The sequence below is a fragment of the Myiozetetes cayanensis genome, unplaced genomic scaffold (assembly GCF_022539395.1).
Source record: "Myiozetetes cayanensis isolate MyiCay16 unplaced genomic scaffold, myiCay2020 scf17, whole genome shotgun sequence".
NCBI lineage: Eukaryota > Metazoa > Chordata > Aves > Passeriformes > Tyrannidae > Myiozetetes > Myiozetetes cayanensis.
Window position 1 is genome coordinate 18,001,372 of NW_026087378.1, and position 17,843 is coordinate 18,019,214.

A 17,843-nucleotide genomic window follows, 5' to 3' on the forward strand; every position below is an offset into this window, starting at 1 on the left:
CACGCTTTCCTGCAAGCATCTGAAGGACTGAGGGAGTAAACAGTTTACACCACACAAGGCATTGATGCAAAACAAATAGGGAATGTTTTTAAGGGATCCGGGGGGGTTGTTTTCTTTTTGGTCCTCTGTCTGACCTCCTCTTCCTCTCGTGCTCTCAGCCACAGGGTTGAGTTGGGAACATCACTGGGAAAAGGAACTTTTATTTCTGGTGAGAAATGGAAAGCAGATCCTCAAGGGTACAAACTGAGACCTCCAGAAAGTCAGAGAGAACAGAATCACAGAATGGTTGTGGTGGAAGGGATCTTACAGCTCATCTTGTTCCAACCCCCTGCCATGGGCAGGGACACCTTCCACTAGCCCAGGTTGCTCCAAGCCCCATCCAACCTGGCCTTGAACACTTTCAGGGATGGGGCAGCCACAGCTTCTCTGGGCAACCTGTGCCAGGGTTGAACCACCTGAACGACCCTGACAGCCAAGAATTTCTTCCCAATATCTAACCCAAATCCCTCTTCTTTTAGTTTAAAATAGTTGCCCCTTGTCCTATCACTATCTTCCCATGTTACAAGTCACTTTCCATCTTTTTTGTAAGCCTTCTCGAAGTACTGGAAAGGTCAAGTCAAGAAGATAAGGTCAATGAATGGCCTGTTATGGGGACGCTGATGTCACAGATGAACCAGGCTCCCTGAGGGAAGGCCAAGACCGAGCCTCACCCACTTGCACTGATGGACACTGCAGCTGCTGTCAGAGGTGACAAGAGGGGCTGACAGAGGTGGCCTTTGCTGCCTCCTCACTCATGGTCAACCCCCCTCTGCCCTTGTCGAGCAGACTGTGGGGCTTCCTGGGGCACCGAAGGATCAGGGCACTGCAGGAAAAGTCCCTTTTGGAGTAATCTCCATTGACCATCTTGGTTTTTCCCAAGAGCAGAGCTGGGATTGTGCAACTGCAGCTTGGACGGACCGCCTTGTGGGGCAGCAGGTGTGAGCACAGCTCTGCCATGGGCAGGTGCTCTCACATGACAGGTATGTGTGGGGATGAAGGGGGAAGGCGAGAAAGGTGCTTTGGGCCTGGCATGGGGCTCAGATTTGGCAGGGCACCACAGGGGCTGAATGTCCACCACCCCACGAGCCATGAAGGGGGATCCTGCTCTTCGTACAGCCCCACAAAAGGGGATTCATTCCAGGGGTCCCTGGCAGACACTGGCTCCAGGGACACAAGGGCACAGCATCCACCTCTTCTCTGCTGCCCCAAACCCTGCCAGGGCTGCCCTCCCCACCCCGAGCTGACACAGTTCCCAGGGCCAGAGCCACTCCGTGCCCTTTGCTCCAGGCATCCTTTAGCCCTCGCCCTCCTCCGCAACACCCCTCCCTGTCCTGCCCTACATCACACAGCCTCTCATTACCCCAACCTCCTCTCCATCCCATCTCAGAACATTCCAGCTCTGTCCTCACCTGGGAACACCCCACCCTCCACCCCCTCCAGCTGCATCCCACCCTTCTCCCTTCACCCCATCCACAGCCTCCTGTATGGGGTATCCTCCCAGGATACGTTCTGGCCGGAGGGACCACCAAGTGCCTGGGAACACACAGGGGCCTCCAAATTCTCAGGGACACACAGCGACCTCCAATTGCCTGGAGACACACAGGGACCACCAAGTGCCCGGGGACACCCCTGTCACAGCCCGGGTTTTGCCCCAGGATTTGGGTGTTGGATTACGGAGGCTGCAGGGCTGGGCCCCGCTCCAGGGAACAGCACTGCAGCTGAGAGCCCGGCCGAGCGGGCAGAGCAGTGCTGGGAATATCAATCAGTGTGGCTTGGAGTGGGCGGCTGCCCACACAGCCAGGGCTTTCATTGCACAGGGGATCCACAGCTCAGCCGTCAGAGCCAGCCAGGATCAGCCCTACACTGCAGAGGGCTCACCATCCCTCTGTGTCATCCCTCTGTCCCAGGGCCAGCACACAGCCTGTCAGGAGACATTGGTGGGGAGGGGAAAGCCGCAGATTTCAGGAGAGAGGGGTGGAGAGCAGCAGATACAAAAAAGAAAAAGAGGGGAGATAGGGGAGGAAAAAAAGGAGAAGTAACTCAGATCCAAGCTAGGAAAGCCCATGTTCACCACAGACCAACACTGGCTCCAAGGGCATCTGGCACAGAGAGGCAGGGGGTCTGAAAATGGAGAGGAAGAGGAGGGCAGGGAGGAATGAGCAGCATCATGCTCAGTAGGGTGCAAGAGACAACTGGGCAGTGCTGCAAGTCACCCAGCCCGATGTGGGGAGCCCCAGGAGGTGGTACAGGCTGGGTGAGCCTTCAAGGGAGCAAAGAATGAGGTCCCAACCACTGGTGGGGCCAGGGACTGTCAGGCAGGAGAGACCCGTTGCTTTCCTGGATGTGTTAGGGACAGCAAGTGCCACAGCCTCCTTTGCAGATGTGCTGCTTACAGAGGAGTCATCATCCATCCAGGGCTGCACGCTACACACAGCCTCGCACTGTCACCTCCTGCCACATCCAGGCTGTGTGCACCCCACTGCCACCTCTTCCCGTGGCTGTGTCCCCCTCCTGCCATGTCCCACTGCAGTACAGGCTGCACACACCCCACTGCCACCTCCCTGGGGGACAAGAGTTTTACTCCTCCCTGTGCCACCTCCTCCCAGGGGCTGCACCCCCTGCATCACTTACCCCTGACACACAGCCTGTACGTGTGTCTCTGCCACCCCATCACAGACATCCTTCACCCTCTGTGCCACCCCTCCATGAGTGCTGTCAACTCCCTCTGAAGCACAGCCTGCACACACCCACGCTGTCTCTGACTGTACAGACCAGCCCACAGCACGGGAATCCTCATCTCCTGTGGCTGAAGCTCTTCATTCTGAGGTCCCGAATACCCCACACAGCTCTCCCAGGTACAGGCACCACTGCCTGACATCAAGTAAAGTCCCCCAGCACAGACATGCCATGAGCCACTGCACATTCCTGCCTTGCCCATGGGGCTCTCAGCATCCTCACCAATGCCCCAGAAGCCAGCACAGTGTACGACCCACTCCTCACCCCCTCTCATGCTCCCCCAAGCACCCAGTGATGCTCGCAGGCTGTTGTTTTGACAAGCCCAGCCACTCTTGCCAGCACAGTCAGGGATCTGCAGCCCCTGGGACCTCACCAACACACTCCCTCATTCGGTCTCTGCACAGCAGAGCCAAATCTGACCCAAGTCCAGTTGGACCCGGGAGCAGGAGCTGATTCCCAGTGCCCAGGAATTGCTCCACAGCGCAGCATCTCTCCGAAACTGGGGAAAAACAGGGCAGGTCCCCCATGAACCCTCAGCTCCATCTGCAGCTCGTTGCTGGATCCATTTATCAGCTCATTCCACGTGAACGACCTTGAGAAAACCCACTGACCCAGGACAGTAGGAGACTTTCCCAGACATCTGCCAACACCTAAACCTGCAATTCATGGAGACTCCGAGCTAAATTCTAAAACAAGACAATTTCATTTCTGTCCATTATAGCTACAATATTCCTCTTATTCCCCACCCCCCACCCCCGCAGAGAGTAATTAATGCTGCACCGCTCTGAGGCCCGCGGGCAGGTACAGGCACCTCTGCTGAGCTCGCTGAAGTTAACACCGCTCCAGCCTCTGGGATGGTGATGGTGGGGGGCTGTAAGGACCCGAGGCAGGTTTGTGCAGCCAGCAAAGGATGTAGCATATCCCCCCCCCGGTGTGAAAGGATGGAGCCTGGGAGACAGGCAGAAGAAAGAGCCGCTCCCCACACCGCTCCCCACACGTCTGTGTTCTCACCCCGGGTTCATCAAAGAGCTGCGGAGGACAAGGAAGGAAGGGAAACTTCTCTCAGAAAGTTCCCAAAGGGAAGCAGATGGCAGGGCTGAGCCAAGCCCCCAGACTGCCCTGCCCAGCCCTGCGGGGACTAATTATTTAGGTGGTTGCTGGTGTCTCCTTTCCTCCTCTGCAGCCATCCCATCTCCCCGCGGGTCCCAGCCCTGCCTGCCCAGGAGGCCCAGACACTTCCTGGATGGTTCAAGATAAAACCTTATGCTGTTAGCAAAACAAACGAGGAGGCTGTGAGAGCCAAGGCTGGCACAGGGCTGAAACCACCGAAGCCAGAACCACTGGTTTCCCCAGATGATCTAATCTCTCCCAGCACCAGAGCTCCTCTTCCCCGGCAGCCTGGTGCAGCCAGTTGGAGGCCCTGGGGAAGAGCTGAAGCTGGTGTGAGGGGCACAGGGATGTCTGCCCCAGTTGGAAAGAAAAACCATGAGAAACAGGAATGGATGGCTAGGGAGGGGATCCCTGAGATGTGATGCTTGGGTGGTGGAAGGGGGATGTAGGATGGACTCATCCTGTGCCTGGGGAAGGGATGCCATGCTGCTCCTGCCTACCAGGATCCATCCTCTCTCCAGCCAGCTGGAGACAAGGCCCTGATCAAGACCCACGGCAGCAGCATCACCTCCATCCACCCCGCCAGGAGGGGCAGAGACATCTTTATGGGGAGAGTGTCTACTCGGCTCCATCACCCTCCTGCTGCCAGCAAGATTTTCTGGGAGCATCTCTCCTTCCCAATGCATCCCAGGGTGGGGGAGCACCTTGATCCGGGTGCTTCCCCCCGGCACTGCTGACACACCAAGGCTCCATCTGCAACCGCAAAGTGCGTCCTCATTGCAGCACTGCGGCTCCCAGCCCTCCCCGGCAGGATTTGGGTCATGGTAGCCAGGCACCGCATGGCAGAGATTTGCTCCTCCATGCTCTGGCTTTGGGACATGGGTGGGGCTCAAGAGGATGTGGGGATCAACCAGGAGAAGCTTTGAGGGAGGATGTTGGGGTGAAAGAAGGCTGGACTGGCTGGTCCGTGGCTCGGACTGCCTCCACATCCACACATGTGCATGTGTGTGTGTGTACATGCAAGTGTTGTGAACCATGTCCTGGAGGAAGCTGCATCCTTAGAGGGCCAGGCAGTGACTGGAGATGGGACATGTACTTGGGAATGAGGGGTCAACACCATGAGGCCTCTGGACTGACCACACTGGCGTGTGGTGGAAGGTTTGTGAAGATGACCAGTCCACATGAGCATCGGTTCTGGGCTCTGTGGGGTCTGGCTGCTCTGGAGGCTGAGAACATGGAAAATATGCCTGGGAAATTGCTGGGAACAAGAGCATCCTCAGGGGCAGTGGGGAAAATAAGGCACAACTGGTCAAAAATAGAAAACTTTATTGAAGTCAATCCAACAGGGCAGCTGAGCTCAGCCCCATGGCAGGAGCCCAGCCTGCCACTCTCCGAGGTACAAAGAAGGGAGCAGGGGTCTCCATAGGGTGTACAGCACGGTGGGAGTGAGTGCTCCTCACCCACGGGGTCCCAGGAAGAAGGCAAAGCCACAGGCACTCATCCCCCCTCTCCCTCCCTAGCTAGTTAAGGATAGGTCTGACAGGTGCCAAAGCAGAAATGTGGTGCAAGTTAACTGGCCAGACAGCCCAAGAAAGAGGGTCCTGCAAGCTTCGTGCTCACCCCACGACTTCCCAGGACAGCTCCAAGCTCCAGTGCACACCAGCGAGCAGCCCCTCCCCATCCGCAGCCAAGTCCTGCCTCCGCCCTGCCCCGCACGCACCACACCCCCCGCTGCACCGAGAGCAGTGACCCAGCAGAGACCCCGGTGCCCTGCTCCCCCAGCCTCGAGCACAAGACCCAGCCCTGGCACACGGATGGTCCCGTGCCCGTGCCACCAGGATCCACTCTCCCTCCTGGCAGCCGCTGCCACATGGCTCTGGCAGAGCCACAGCTCCGGGCCCGGAGTTCGTGCTAAGGAAGCCCGGTTTTCATCATGCCAGCTATGGCAGAGGGCCCGAGCCTGGGGGAAGCCAGAGTCTGAGCCTGGGAAAAAGGCAGCGCTTTGCTTCTCCACCCAGCCCCACCTGCCCAGGCAGCCACAGTGGGCGCTGAACTCCTTTGAGGTGCCTGGGTGCAGGGATGGTGGAAGGTTCAGCCTTACCAGCAGAGCCAGGCTGGCAACAGCAAGGCCAGCGCCTTCCTCACTGCTCCCTGAACCAGGGCAGGGCTGGAAACTGGCTGCCCAGAGCTGTGGCAGGAGCAAGACCAGTCCCTCCTCCCCATGAGCCAGCCCAAGCAGAGAGGTGGATGGGAGGGTGGGCATCCCCCTCCTCAGTGCTCTAAGAGCCAGTCCCCAAAGGGGACACGGGTGGGTGGAATTCCCTCCCCAGAGCCCCACATGCAGAGGCACACACATGCAGTGCCCTTCACATCACCGTCACCCAGGCAGCGCCAACCAGGACCCAGCCCCGGGCGCTCTGACGAGGGGCTCCAACAGTTTTTGACCTCCCCCTCACCATCCCCGTCCCCTCCCTGCCCCACGACCAGGCTCCGTGGCTCAGCTCCAGGGTAGTCCTCTGCCAGCCCCGTGGGCCACACATGCAGGGCTGGGGGCCAGTCCATGCTCATTCCCACACCTCTGTCCAGATGGCTCCCCGGTGCAGCGGGGGGGCCACTGCCGGCCTCAGGATGAGCTCTCCTACCTGCTTGTTGGTGTATTTCTGGGGATTGGTGCGGTAGCTGTAGTCCGAGTACTGCTCGGAGCCCGTCGAGTTGTTGTCCCCGGTGCCAACAAAGGTGTTGGTGGCTGGCAGGTCCTGCACCACTTGGTGCTTCTTGGAGGCAGAGGGTGACTGAGGCTGCAGCTGGATGGACGGCAGTGGCGAGTTGGAGCGGTAGTGGCGACCCAGGTCTGGGCTGCCCGGCGGGTAGTTGAGGGGCAGGTGGATTCGGGGGCTGTCGCTGACAGAGTCATTCATGAGGTTGAACTTGAGCGATTTCTGCAGCCCCGTCTCCTCCTCATCCTCTGTGGGCTTGGGCGGTTTCGGAGACTTGCTTTTCTTCACCTTGCTCTTGCTCTTCCCACTCTTGCTGGCCTGCTTGGGTGCATACAGGTCCTTCGTCTCCTTCTTGCCTGCCTGGTAGCCGCTCTTGGCCTCCCGCTGCCGGCAGTAGCGCACCAGGACAACCAGCACGATGACCAGCGTGACAGCCACAATGCCAGCGATGACTCCGAAGAGGATGTTGCTGCGCTGTTTGCTGCGCTCGTACTCGGGGTCCCCGGCGATGTCGATGTCGAGCGGGGTGTCCAGGCTGTGCCCCACCAGCGTGTCCAGCAGCGTGCGGTTGGCCAGCGTCTCGTTGACGTAGAAGTGCACCAGCGCCGTGCCGTGCCGCGAGGGCTTGCCCTTGTCGTTGACACGCACGACCAAGCGGTGCAGGCCGTGGTGCTTGCGCAGGATCTCCTTCTCCAGGGTGATGTCTCCGCTCTGCGGGGAGATCTGGAAGAGCTCAAAGGGGTTGCCTCCTGTGATGCTGTAGATCAGCTCTGCGTTGACACCAGAGTCAATGTCCTCCGCCTTGACCTTGCTCACCTGCTGGCCAGGGCTGGTGTGGGGCAGGATGTGTTTGTAGGTGGCATTGGAGGGTGAAGTGATGAAGGGAGCATTATCATTCTCATCCAAGACATTGATGGTCACCCCCACATAGGCAGACCTGGGAGGATCCCCGCCGTCCACTGCCTTGAGTCGGAAGGTGTAAGTGCTCTGCTGCTCCCGGTCAAAGGAGATGCTGGAGAGGATGGTGCCAGTGCCATTTTGGATGACAAAATCCCCATTGTCTTGCTCCACCGACAACTGGATACGGGCATTTTCTCCTTTATCAGCATCGATTACTGTCACCATGCCCACAGGGCTGAGGGGCGGCATGTTCTCCATCACCGAGAAGTTGTAGCCACTCAGCATGAACTTGGGGTCATTGTCATTCCTGTCCATGACGTTGATGGCCACAGACGCTGTGCCCTTCAGGCTGGGGCTACCCTTATCTGCCGCCACCACCAAGAACTCGTAGCGTTCCCGCTGCTCTCGGTCCAGCACTGCCTTCACCCGGATCTCCCCAGAGTCAGGGTCAATGGTGAAGGAGCCCTTGGAGGCAGGGTCTGTCACCAGGGAATAAACCAGCTTGGCATTGGAGCCACTGTCAGCATCAGTGGCACTCACCTCCATCACCAGGTCATCGGGCTCATTGTTCTCGGGGAAGGCCACCTCGGTGAAGCTCTGGCTGAAGACAGGAGCATTGTCATTCACGTCCACCACCTGCACCTTCAAGGAGTTAGTGCTGGAGAGGGGTGGGTTCCCCGAGTCCACTGCCACAATCTCGATAGTGTACTCCTTCACTGACTCATAGTCCAGCGGCGTGGTGGTCTGTAGGAAGTACTTCTTCTTGCTGTCACTCCCTGACTCACTGGCCTGCCGCAGCTGGAACGGCACATCACCAGCCACCACGCAGGTCACCACAGCGTTTTCGCCCTCATCTCGGTCAGACACCTGCACCAGAGCCACTGCTGTCTCTACTGGCACGTCCTCTGAGATGTTGGCCATGCCATCCTGGTGGGTGACCAGCCCTATGCCTCGGATCTCTATGGAGGGCGCGTTGTCGTTCATGTCCTTGATGGTGACCACCACCTGGGTGCGGGCACTCTTGGGGTTGGCGCCCTTGTCCTTGGCCATGACGGAGAACTTGAGGGTGCTGATGTCCTCGCGGTCGATGGGCCCCTGCACGGTGATGAGCCCCGTGGTGCGGTCCAGGCGCAGCAGCCGCCGCACCATGTCCGAGGCCTGGTGGAAGGAGTAGTCGATTTCGGCGTTGGCGCCCTGGTCCGAGTCATTGGCTTTCACCTGTGAGACAGAGGGATAAGTGGTGAGCAGGAGGGCCTGGTGGAGTGAGCCCCTCCACAAACCACTGCGGCCTTCCCTGGGGACAGCTGGGGGGGAAAAACCAGGATTTCCTCTTCTGGGGCCAAGGACTATGGGGCAAAGAGTCTGGGACTGGCAGAGCAGCTGGGAGCCGCCCTCCGGCACCGAGGCTTTGCCTTGCTCTTCCGGTGAAACCGGCTGGGCCAGTTGGTTGTGCTCCTCTCCCGGCCAGCTCCAGCACGCAGGGAATCCTCCGAACCTTGCTGCTGAGACCCAGCCAGCAGCCCAGCAGCGGGGAGGGACCTCCCCAGCTGTGCCCCCAAGGAGGGGCTTGAGCAGCTGCCTGGCTGAGGTGAGGACGAGGGGGAAGGCAACAATGTGTGGAGCTGCAGCAGATCCATCCCAGCATCCAGTGATGCAGCGAACGGGAACTGGGGCTGTTTGAGCTCTGCACAGCACTGTCCATCCCTGCCTGCCCGTCAGGGGCTCTGCATTCCCATAAACCTGCCTCTATGTCTATTATTTGCTTTCTAAAGAAGATGAGGTTTGTCTAACATTTGCCTCCCTAATCGGCTCTCTGAGCAGCCTCTTCTCTGCACCATTTGCTGCTCCACCGTTATCTTGCTCAGCAGATTTGGATGAAGAACGAAAGTTGTTAAATGTAAATTCCACCTTTTACCTCCACTCACAAAACAGGCGGAAGTCATTTTCCCCCTGAAAGATAAAAGCTGAGCAATGGCAGCAGCGGCGTCTCAGCCCATTCTCCTCCCGGCCATGCAGCTCCCTTATCTGCTTCCAACTTCCATTCTCTTAACAGTGAAAAATGAATTCTTAAAAAATTCACATCAGAATTAGCAGGCAGATGAGAGCTGGCTGCGCTCCGCTTATTAAGATGGCAGCTGCAGATAAACAGATGTCGACTACTATCATCTCAATGCCCCCTCCAAGCCAAATCCACGAAGATCCACCCCCGGGCTCCCTGGGCCAGTTTGCACCGCTGCCTAAGACAGAGAAGAGCCCCTGCTCCCTGCAGACAGTAAGGCACCTGCGAAGCCATGGGCAGCCCCCCCAGACGGGCAGAAGGGATGCTGCCTGCCCCCCACCTCCTGAGTTTCCCCGGAGCAGCCAAGGGAATGCAACTTATGAAAGGGTCTATGTCTTGTCTGCAGGCAGCATTGAGACCGGTCTGGCCTGAAGCCAGACTCCCCACGGACCTCGGGTCCCAGCCCTCCCAGTAACCCGGCTCCCTGCTCCCACACACCCGCCAGCCCTGCTGCTGCCCCTCAGCCATGTCCTGCAGCCCTCGCTCCGACTGTGCCCTCCTGCACATCCTCTCCAACCTCCTTTGAGCAGACGTGACATCCCAGGGACCTGCCTCCCCGCTGGCCCCGGGTGACACTGTGGGCTCCTCTATCCATCCCTTCCTCCTCGCCATGGCAGTGAGCAGCCATGATGATGTTCCCTGGGTTGTCCCTGCTGCAGCCAGGTAGGAGGGAAGCTAGGGAGAAGAAAGCCCCCACACTCACCTGGAGGACAGAGTGCCCCACGGGGCTGTTCTCGGAGAGCTCTGCCTCGTACAGGGCCTTCTCAAACTTGGGTGCGTTGTCGTTCATGTCCAGGATGGTGATGCGGAGCAGGGCACTGCTGGCCCGTGGGGGGTTGCCCCCATCCTGCACCTTGATTGTCAGGTCGTAGGAGTCCCACTGCTCCCGGTCCAGGTTCCCCATGACAATAAGCTGCGGCTGCTTCTCATCCTGATCCTCGGCCACCTGCAGCCCAAAGAGCTCCTGCGCCTCCGGACCAGCCATCAGCTCATAGGAGGCAACACCGTTGGGGCCTGAGTCCCGGTCCATGGCCAGGGGGATGGGGAAGAGCGTCCCAATATTGGTGTTTTCAGGGATGGAGAGAGTGAGGACAGGTGAGGCAAAGTTGGGGGTGTTGTCATTGATATCGAGCACCTCTATCTGCCCCTCCAGCAGGCGGGGGCTGCTGTTCTGCATCAGGTCAGTGATGGACACTTCAAACTCCAGGAAGCAGGGCTCTCCAGGCAGGAGGTGCTGGCACTCACGCAAGCTCTCCCGGTCGATGGAGGTCTCTGTGGTGTAGATGTCCCCAGTCTTGCCATCCACACGTAGGTATGGGGCCCCCACTTCCAGCTTGTAGAGGTGCCCCACATCTGGGAAGCCGTAGTCGGAGGCCAGGCTCCCTATGAGGGTGTTGGGGGGTTGTTCCTCCTGCACTTTGTAGACCACACGTGTCCCAGAGACCAGGGCAGGGAGCAGGAAGAGCAGCCACAGGCTCAGGTAGGAGGCCAGTGGGTTCATCCTGCACTGCAGGGGAGCTGGAGGAGACACAGATACTGGAGGTTAGGGATTGCTCCGCCCCAGCCCACTTCCCTGGCACATCCTTCTGGGTGCTCCTGCTGTGCCATGTGGGACTGCACATGGTCCTGACACAGCCCCCTGAGGGAAGGGGTTTCAGTGGCTGGCCCAGCCATGGGCTCCTGGCAGCCTCCACCATCCAGTGCCCTGAAGGACCCCTCCCACCTTGCAAAGTTCCTGCACCGCCCTGCTGGGGTGAGCGATCCAGTCACTGAAACCTCAGCCCTGGCTTCCTGCAAAGGGACAGGAAGCCACTCCTGCCACTGTCCACCCTCTTCGTCACCACACAAACTGTAATTAGACCCAACGAGACACACTAACAGGGTGGACTGCAGGCAGTCTGCTGCCAGCAACCTGATGGGAGCTGGCCAGGCTCAGAGACAGTTTCTCACCACCCAAACACAGGAGCATTGTGTGCCACCAGCGCAGGGGCACTGCCTGCCATGCATGGCAGGGACGCACAGGCAATGCACGCAGCTGCCAGCACCGCAGAAACGGGAGCACCAAATGGGGAGCTCTGCAGGAATACAGGGCTGACACCCAGCCGGCACTGCAGGGACACAGGGCACTGCTGGGATGCAGAACTGCCAGCCCTCCATCACTGCAGGGACATGGGACACTGTTGGGATGCAGGGTTGCCACCCATCCAGGGATGCAGGGACAGGGGACACTGTTGGGATGCAGTTGCCACACATTTGGCACTGCAGGAACATGGGGCCCTATCAGGATACAGTTACCTCCCAGCCATCACTGCAGGTATTCAGGGCACTGCCTGCACTGCAGGAACAGCACCCATCCATCACTGCAGGGACACAGGACTGCAGAAATGGAGGGTTGCCACCCACCTGGCACTGCAGGGACATGGGGCACTGCAGGGCTGCTACCCATCCAGCACTGCAGGGGCACTGGGCACTACCATGGCAGGGACAGAGCAGCACTGCCCTCGCTGCACTGCCGGCACTGCCAGCCTCGCACTGAGAGGTACGAAGGCACCACCCACTGATCACTGCAGGGATGCAGGAGCCCCATGCATCATCCATCCTGCACTGCACACAGGGCACTGCCACCCCCTGTGCCCCTGGCAGTCAGAGGGACACAGAGCCCCTGCTCACTCTGCTGCAGTGCAGGCAGCTGAACGGGCAGCCCCCCCGAGCAGCAGCACTGCACAGCCCCGGCACACTGCAACGGCAGGCACAGCATCTCCCCTCGCTGCACAGTCACTAGGCAACCCCACACCCTGCGCCAGCAGATACTGTTCCCTTCGCTCACTGCAGACACACTGTTCCTTCCCATTCCCTCCCACTCCAGTCTGGGACACCGCATGCAAGCACTGGGTGCCCACCCCGTGCCAGTGCCCACCCCGTGCTGCCCCCCTGCATTGCAGAGACACCGGCTGCACCGCAGGCACCCTGACACTGCAACCTCCTCCCGTACCCTCACACTGCCCAGGCAGTGCCAGGTGCCACCAGCCCCAAAGACTTGTGCCAAACCACATGCCCTGTCACCAAGCCCCTGCCTGGTGCTGTGCTTGGCCACCGGCTTTCCCATCTGCTGCTTTCCATTCTGGGAACACATCTTACTACTCCAGGGTCCAGGTGCACCTACACAGCTTTGGCTGAGCTGTGAGCATGAAGGGATGCAGCCCAGCTCACCAGCACCCGAAAACACAGTGGCTGAGTGCCCTAAAATCAACAGCTACAAACATCTGCCAAGGCCCAACAGCATCAACTCTCTTTCCCTGCTCCCATCACTCCCCCTCTCCACACTCTGCACTTAGCCTGTGGGGTGGGCGAATGCTCCATCACCATGTCCCCTCCACGGTGCCACGCAGAAAGTGCCCAATTGCTGGTTACCCTGGGATTGTACAGATCACCAACAAGTGGAGCATCCTGCACTGTCCACATTGGTACTTCCCACAAGCCAGCAGCTCCTGGTCCCTCCACTCCTCAGCTTCCCCATGGACAAGTGACATGGAAGAGAGGAGTTCTCCCTCCTGAGGTGAAAATACATCTCTGTCTGGAGATGAAATGATGTCCCTGCAGTTGAGCTTGATTCTGCTCCCTTGCACTGCCACATCCTTTGAGCACAGAAGAGCCATTCCCACTTGGCTGAGGCCATGCAGAACTCTCCACACCAGCACTGGTGTGGTTCCTGGGATTTATGTCTCTAGGAGGAAAGAAAGAGGAGAGCAAGAGTTCTTTCTTGCCTGGACCTAGCTGAGGATGGAGGAGGCAAGAAGATGAGCAGAAACACCACACATGTCTGCACCAACACAGGCAATGTGTGTATGTGCACACGTGTGTGTACACGTGTGTGTGTACTGGGAGGATTCAGGGGGTGTGAACCCACCCAGAGCACGGCTGTCCCTGTAGGGAAAACCGAACATGCCATGCATGTGCACTAGTAGGGTGTGCACACACATGTCATGGAGCACATCTGTGCCTACCCCGGGACTGTGCCCCAGCTGTGGGTCTGTCCCTGCACCCAGTGCCCGTGTGTGCGTGCCGTGCCACGCGTGTGCCAGTGCGGGGACCGCGTGTGTGCATGTCCCCATCCCTGCCGGGTGTGTGTCTGTGTGATGTCACCCCATGTGGGAGCACTTGTGTGTGTGCACATCCTGGCTGGGTGACACTTGTGTCTGCCCACACCCAAGGGGGGCACTTACACCAGACCCTGCCATGTCCACCTGCCTCTGTGGGGGTGAACCTTCATCCCCCGTGTGCCCCTTGGAGATGGCTGTGCAGTGAGGACAGGGGAAATGGGCAGCTCCAGCTGTTGGGAAGGGGCTCCCAGAGGATGCCCCTGCCGGGAGAGGCACCTGCACCCACCACCAGCCTATTTGCACAAGGTTGTTTGCACTGGGCTGGGCCGTGGCTGCCAATGACGTAGCACCATCCTGACTAAGCCTTGGTGTGAGGTGAAAGATCGCAGGTAAAGGGGAAAGTCTCAACGCAGTGTGATGTCTCACATGGCTCTGAGTGAGCCAGGAGGGAGGGCCCAGGAGCTGGAAATGCCAGGAGCCCTGTGCCAGCCTGGAGGAGGAAGGGTGTCACCCAAAAGTGCCCAACACCCATGCTTTCTGCTTCAAAAATGGGGTGGGATTCTGAACCCAAGCCTCGTTCCTGCAGGTGAAGGAACCCTCCAAAGTAGGGAGACTGGAGGAGGAGGGGGGTTGGGAACCTGAGCAGGACTGCCGGTGGGCACGAGGGGCCCCGGGCTTGGCAGGGCTCGGAATCCTGCTCAGGACCCAGGGGTGCGAATGACAGAGTGCAGACGTGAGAGCCCAGAGCTGGGTGTCAGGAGGAGGAGGAGGAAGAGAAGGAAGAGGAGGAGGAGGAGGGAGAGGAGGAGGAAACCTCCTCCACTGGGTAAAAGCACGTCTGTGCAGGAGACAGAGGCTTCCCAGGGCCAGTCCAAGGCATCAGGCTGTTTTCCCATGGGATCTAAGGACCATCCCACACTTTCTTCTTTGGTGCCAGGCACCTTTTCACCAACCTGCTGGCAGAGCACAGAGCACTTAAAAATAAAAACCCCTCCCAAAACAACTATTCCTCCGCACACATAATTCTCCCTACGGGGAGAGTGTGAGAGACTGAACCACATGAGAGAGGCGTTAGTCACGCTGCTTAATGCATGACTGGGAAGCTCTCGGAGGACAGTGGCATGCAAAATCCAACAGAATTCAGCCATCTCCACAAAAAAAACACGAGCCCTAATAAGAGAGAGGTTATAAAGCACTGAGAATTTAAGCAACTGCTTGAACAAGCCTGTGCTCCCTGTGATTCCCACAGCCTCTTGGCCCCGCTCCACGGAAGGCAGGGAATGGGCACCAAAGTCCACCCTCTTATTGCTCCCAGCGGCTGATTATGTGGCTCGGAGCCATGGCTTACAAGTCTGTCCAAACCCTACACTGAACACACAAGTACTAATCCCCATAGCCTCCCTGCCACCTCCCAGCTCTGCTCTGACACTCGGAGCTGGGGCAACATCCCAGCAAGCAGCAAAGGCTCATCAGCTCATCGTGGCTGCATCGGCTGCCCTCTGAGATTGGGGATCGTGTTATCTGAGAAAAAGGCCACTGATGGTCAGCCCTGCACTGAAGGCACGGATGGGCTGAATCCTGGGTATTTTGTGGCACATCCCAGTATTTCCTCCAGCTCTGGCTGCCACTGCGGCTGCTCAGCATTTCTGCAGGCTGGGCCCGAGCCGGAGCACCCCGCGAGGAACCCCACTCACTTGTCAAGACCTTTACCCCAAAATCATCGCTAGGAGCTGTGCAGCGATGAAAAGTAGGCAAAGCACAGGGCCCTCCGTCCTTCTGCCGCCTTCTCCACATCCTTTCCAACTCTGGCAGCCAGCGAGGCAGAGACCTGTCAGAGCCTCCCTAGGGTGGTAGCCTCCATCCTCCTACCCAGGGGTTCTCCGCAGCCCCTCCGGTCTCCTGTCCCCTCCTGCCACCGTCCCACCCACCACCACGGCTGGAGGGGGGCCCTGGAGGAAGACAAAAATGTCGCGGGGCCTGAAACACCCCGGCAGGGCCACAGGGAGCTGGGAGCAGCAGGAGCGGCTCTGCTCCAGGGATGCAGCCCGGAGGGATGTGGGAACCTGGAGGAGGGGGAAGAAGATACCCTGGTCCTCGCAGCGCGCCAGGGGAGCCGCTGCCGCCGGTTCCGCCGGCTGGGAGGGTGGAGGAGGGCCGGGCTCCGCTCCCGGCCGCCGCGGCCGAGGCTCCGGGGTCCCCGCGGAGCTGCGCGGGCTGAGGCTCCCGCAGGCGCCGGCTCCGGCTGCGGGCACGGAGGGGAGCGGAGCCCCCGCGGATGAGCGGGGGGCGCCTCCGCCAGCCCCGCTCACGCACACACACGGGCACATCGCACACGCACGGACACACACGCACAGACACACGGAGTCACGGCGCACACACACGGACACACACACACACACGCGGACACGCGCGGAAAAAATACGGGAGCCGCTCTCCCGGAACCGGCTCAGCGCTCAGCGTCGCGTACAGAGAGACAGGGATTCTCCGAGGCGCAGGCACGCACAGCCCGCTGACACACTCACCCGCACGCACAGCCCGCGCCGGGCGCACACACACCACCGCACGCCCCGCTCCACGCACACACACGCACCCCACTCCCGCACGCGCATCCTGCTGGCTCACGCACCCCCACGCAGACACCCCGCCAAGGGCACAGGCACCCGCCAGCCCCCTGCACCCCGCTCTTCTCGCACACGCACACGCACAGCCCCGCTCCCAGCCGGTTCCCAGCTCACCCGCAACTTCTCTCACTCCCACGCACCCGTGAAGCCCGCGGGCGCACACACCCAGGGCTGGACGGGGGACACACACCCAGAGCCGCCCCCACGGCGAAAAATAAACACACAGAAACACGCGCGCACCCCGGCAGAGCCGCCTTCCCGCAACCACCGCGCGCCGCCCGCCCTGCCCCGCGCGGGGCTGGCCCCGCGCCGCGCCGCACAACAAGTGGCAGTGCCGGGCGGGACCGGGGACAAGCGGGAGCCGCCCCGCTGTCCGCGGAGCCCCGCGCAGCCCGGCGCGGAGGGATGCAGGATGCTCGGGAGTGGGATGCTCGCCAGCGCCGCTCCCGCCGCCGCCTGGCCCCGCGCTCCCGCACAGCGGCGGGCGCCCGCGCGGGGTATCCTGCAACGCCCCCGCGGTTCTCCCCCGCCGCGGGCGGGGGTCCCGGCCGCGCCGGAGCTCTTACTTGGATGGTGCCGACGCTGCGCTCCGTGCCGAGCCCCTGCACGCTGGTCCCGCGGCGTCTCCATCGCCTCTTGCCCGCGGGGAACGGGCTCCTCCCACCCCCCCGGCTCCTCTCGAGCGTTATCCACGGATGAAAACCAAATGTAAAAAAAATTTTAAAAAAAAAGAAAAAAAAAGAAAAAAAAGGGGAGGGGGGTCAAAAAATATATAAATGTTCCGTGGGAACCGCCCCCCTCCCCCGGCCGGGGCTGCGGCTCCTCCGGCGGAGCGGCGGCTCAGGCTGGAGGCAGCCCCGGTGGGCAGCTCGGTCCGTGCCCGCCTCCGTCCCTCGATGTGTGTGAGGATGTGCAGGGGAAGCGCAGCGCAGGCACGGCCCCTTCCCCCCCCGCCCGCCGCTGCCTCCGCCTCTCGCCGCCACCATGGGGAGGTGGAGCTCCGGCTCCTTATCAGATCCCGAGCGCAGCTGGGCTGCCGGGACGAGCGGGCAGCGGCTGCCGGGCAGAGCCGCCCGGCTCCGGGCTACCGGCACAGCGCCCAGCCCCGTGGCCGTGGAGAAGAGCAGCCCCCCAGACCCCCTCACTTCGGGGACCCCTCCGCTCCTCGCTTGCGCACATGTGGCTCGGGTCTCCCCTTCCACTCCGCTCTCGGTTCTCTTAATTAATTAATTCACCCATTTATTCTTCCACCTGGCGCTTCACAGCCCGTAGCCCGGCCGCGGGGACAGGGATCCGGCGGGCAGTGCTATGGGGAGGGTCCCGCCGGAGGAGCGAGGTCAGCGGGACCCCGCAGCCCAGGACGGCTGGAGGCAGGCTGCAAACCTCACCTCCCGGAGTAGTGGGGCCCGGAGCAGCGGCTGTCCCCTCCCGTCACACCTCGGTGAATCATGGTTTTATTGCATGGTGCAGGGACACCTGCGTCTCCCAAAAGCACCCGCGAGCTCCCAGTGCCCTTGTGGTGCCTTCACAAGCTGTTCTGCCTCAGCTGGGTCCTCACCTC

At 60.3% G+C, this 17,843-nt stretch overlaps 1 protein-coding gene across 3 annotated transcripts in view; it reads right to left on the bottom strand.

Annotated features, from left to right (window-relative positions):
- PCDH1 (protocadherin 1) overlaps positions 1–17,130 on the bottom strand; it is a 56,772-nt gene extending 39,642 nt beyond the window's left edge. Inside the window, exons 1-3 of one of the 3 annotated variants that reach the window (XM_050312314.1) lie at positions 16,849–17,129; positions 10,265–11,079; positions 6,528–8,720 (exon numbers count right to left, since the gene is read on the bottom strand). In XM_050312314.1, coding sequence (XP_050168271.1) covers positions 6,528–8,720; positions 10,265–11,079; positions 16,849–16,912 — 3,072 coding nt within the window. In that variant the 5' untranslated portion in view covers positions 16,913–17,129. Of the gene's footprint in view, positions 1–6,527; positions 8,721–10,264; positions 11,085–12,978; positions 13,233–16,848 lie in introns of those variants that run through there. The other 2 variants (XM_050312316.1, XM_050312315.1) reach the window with 2 other exon arrangements.
- Between the last annotated feature and the right edge of the window lie 713 nt (positions 17,131–17,843).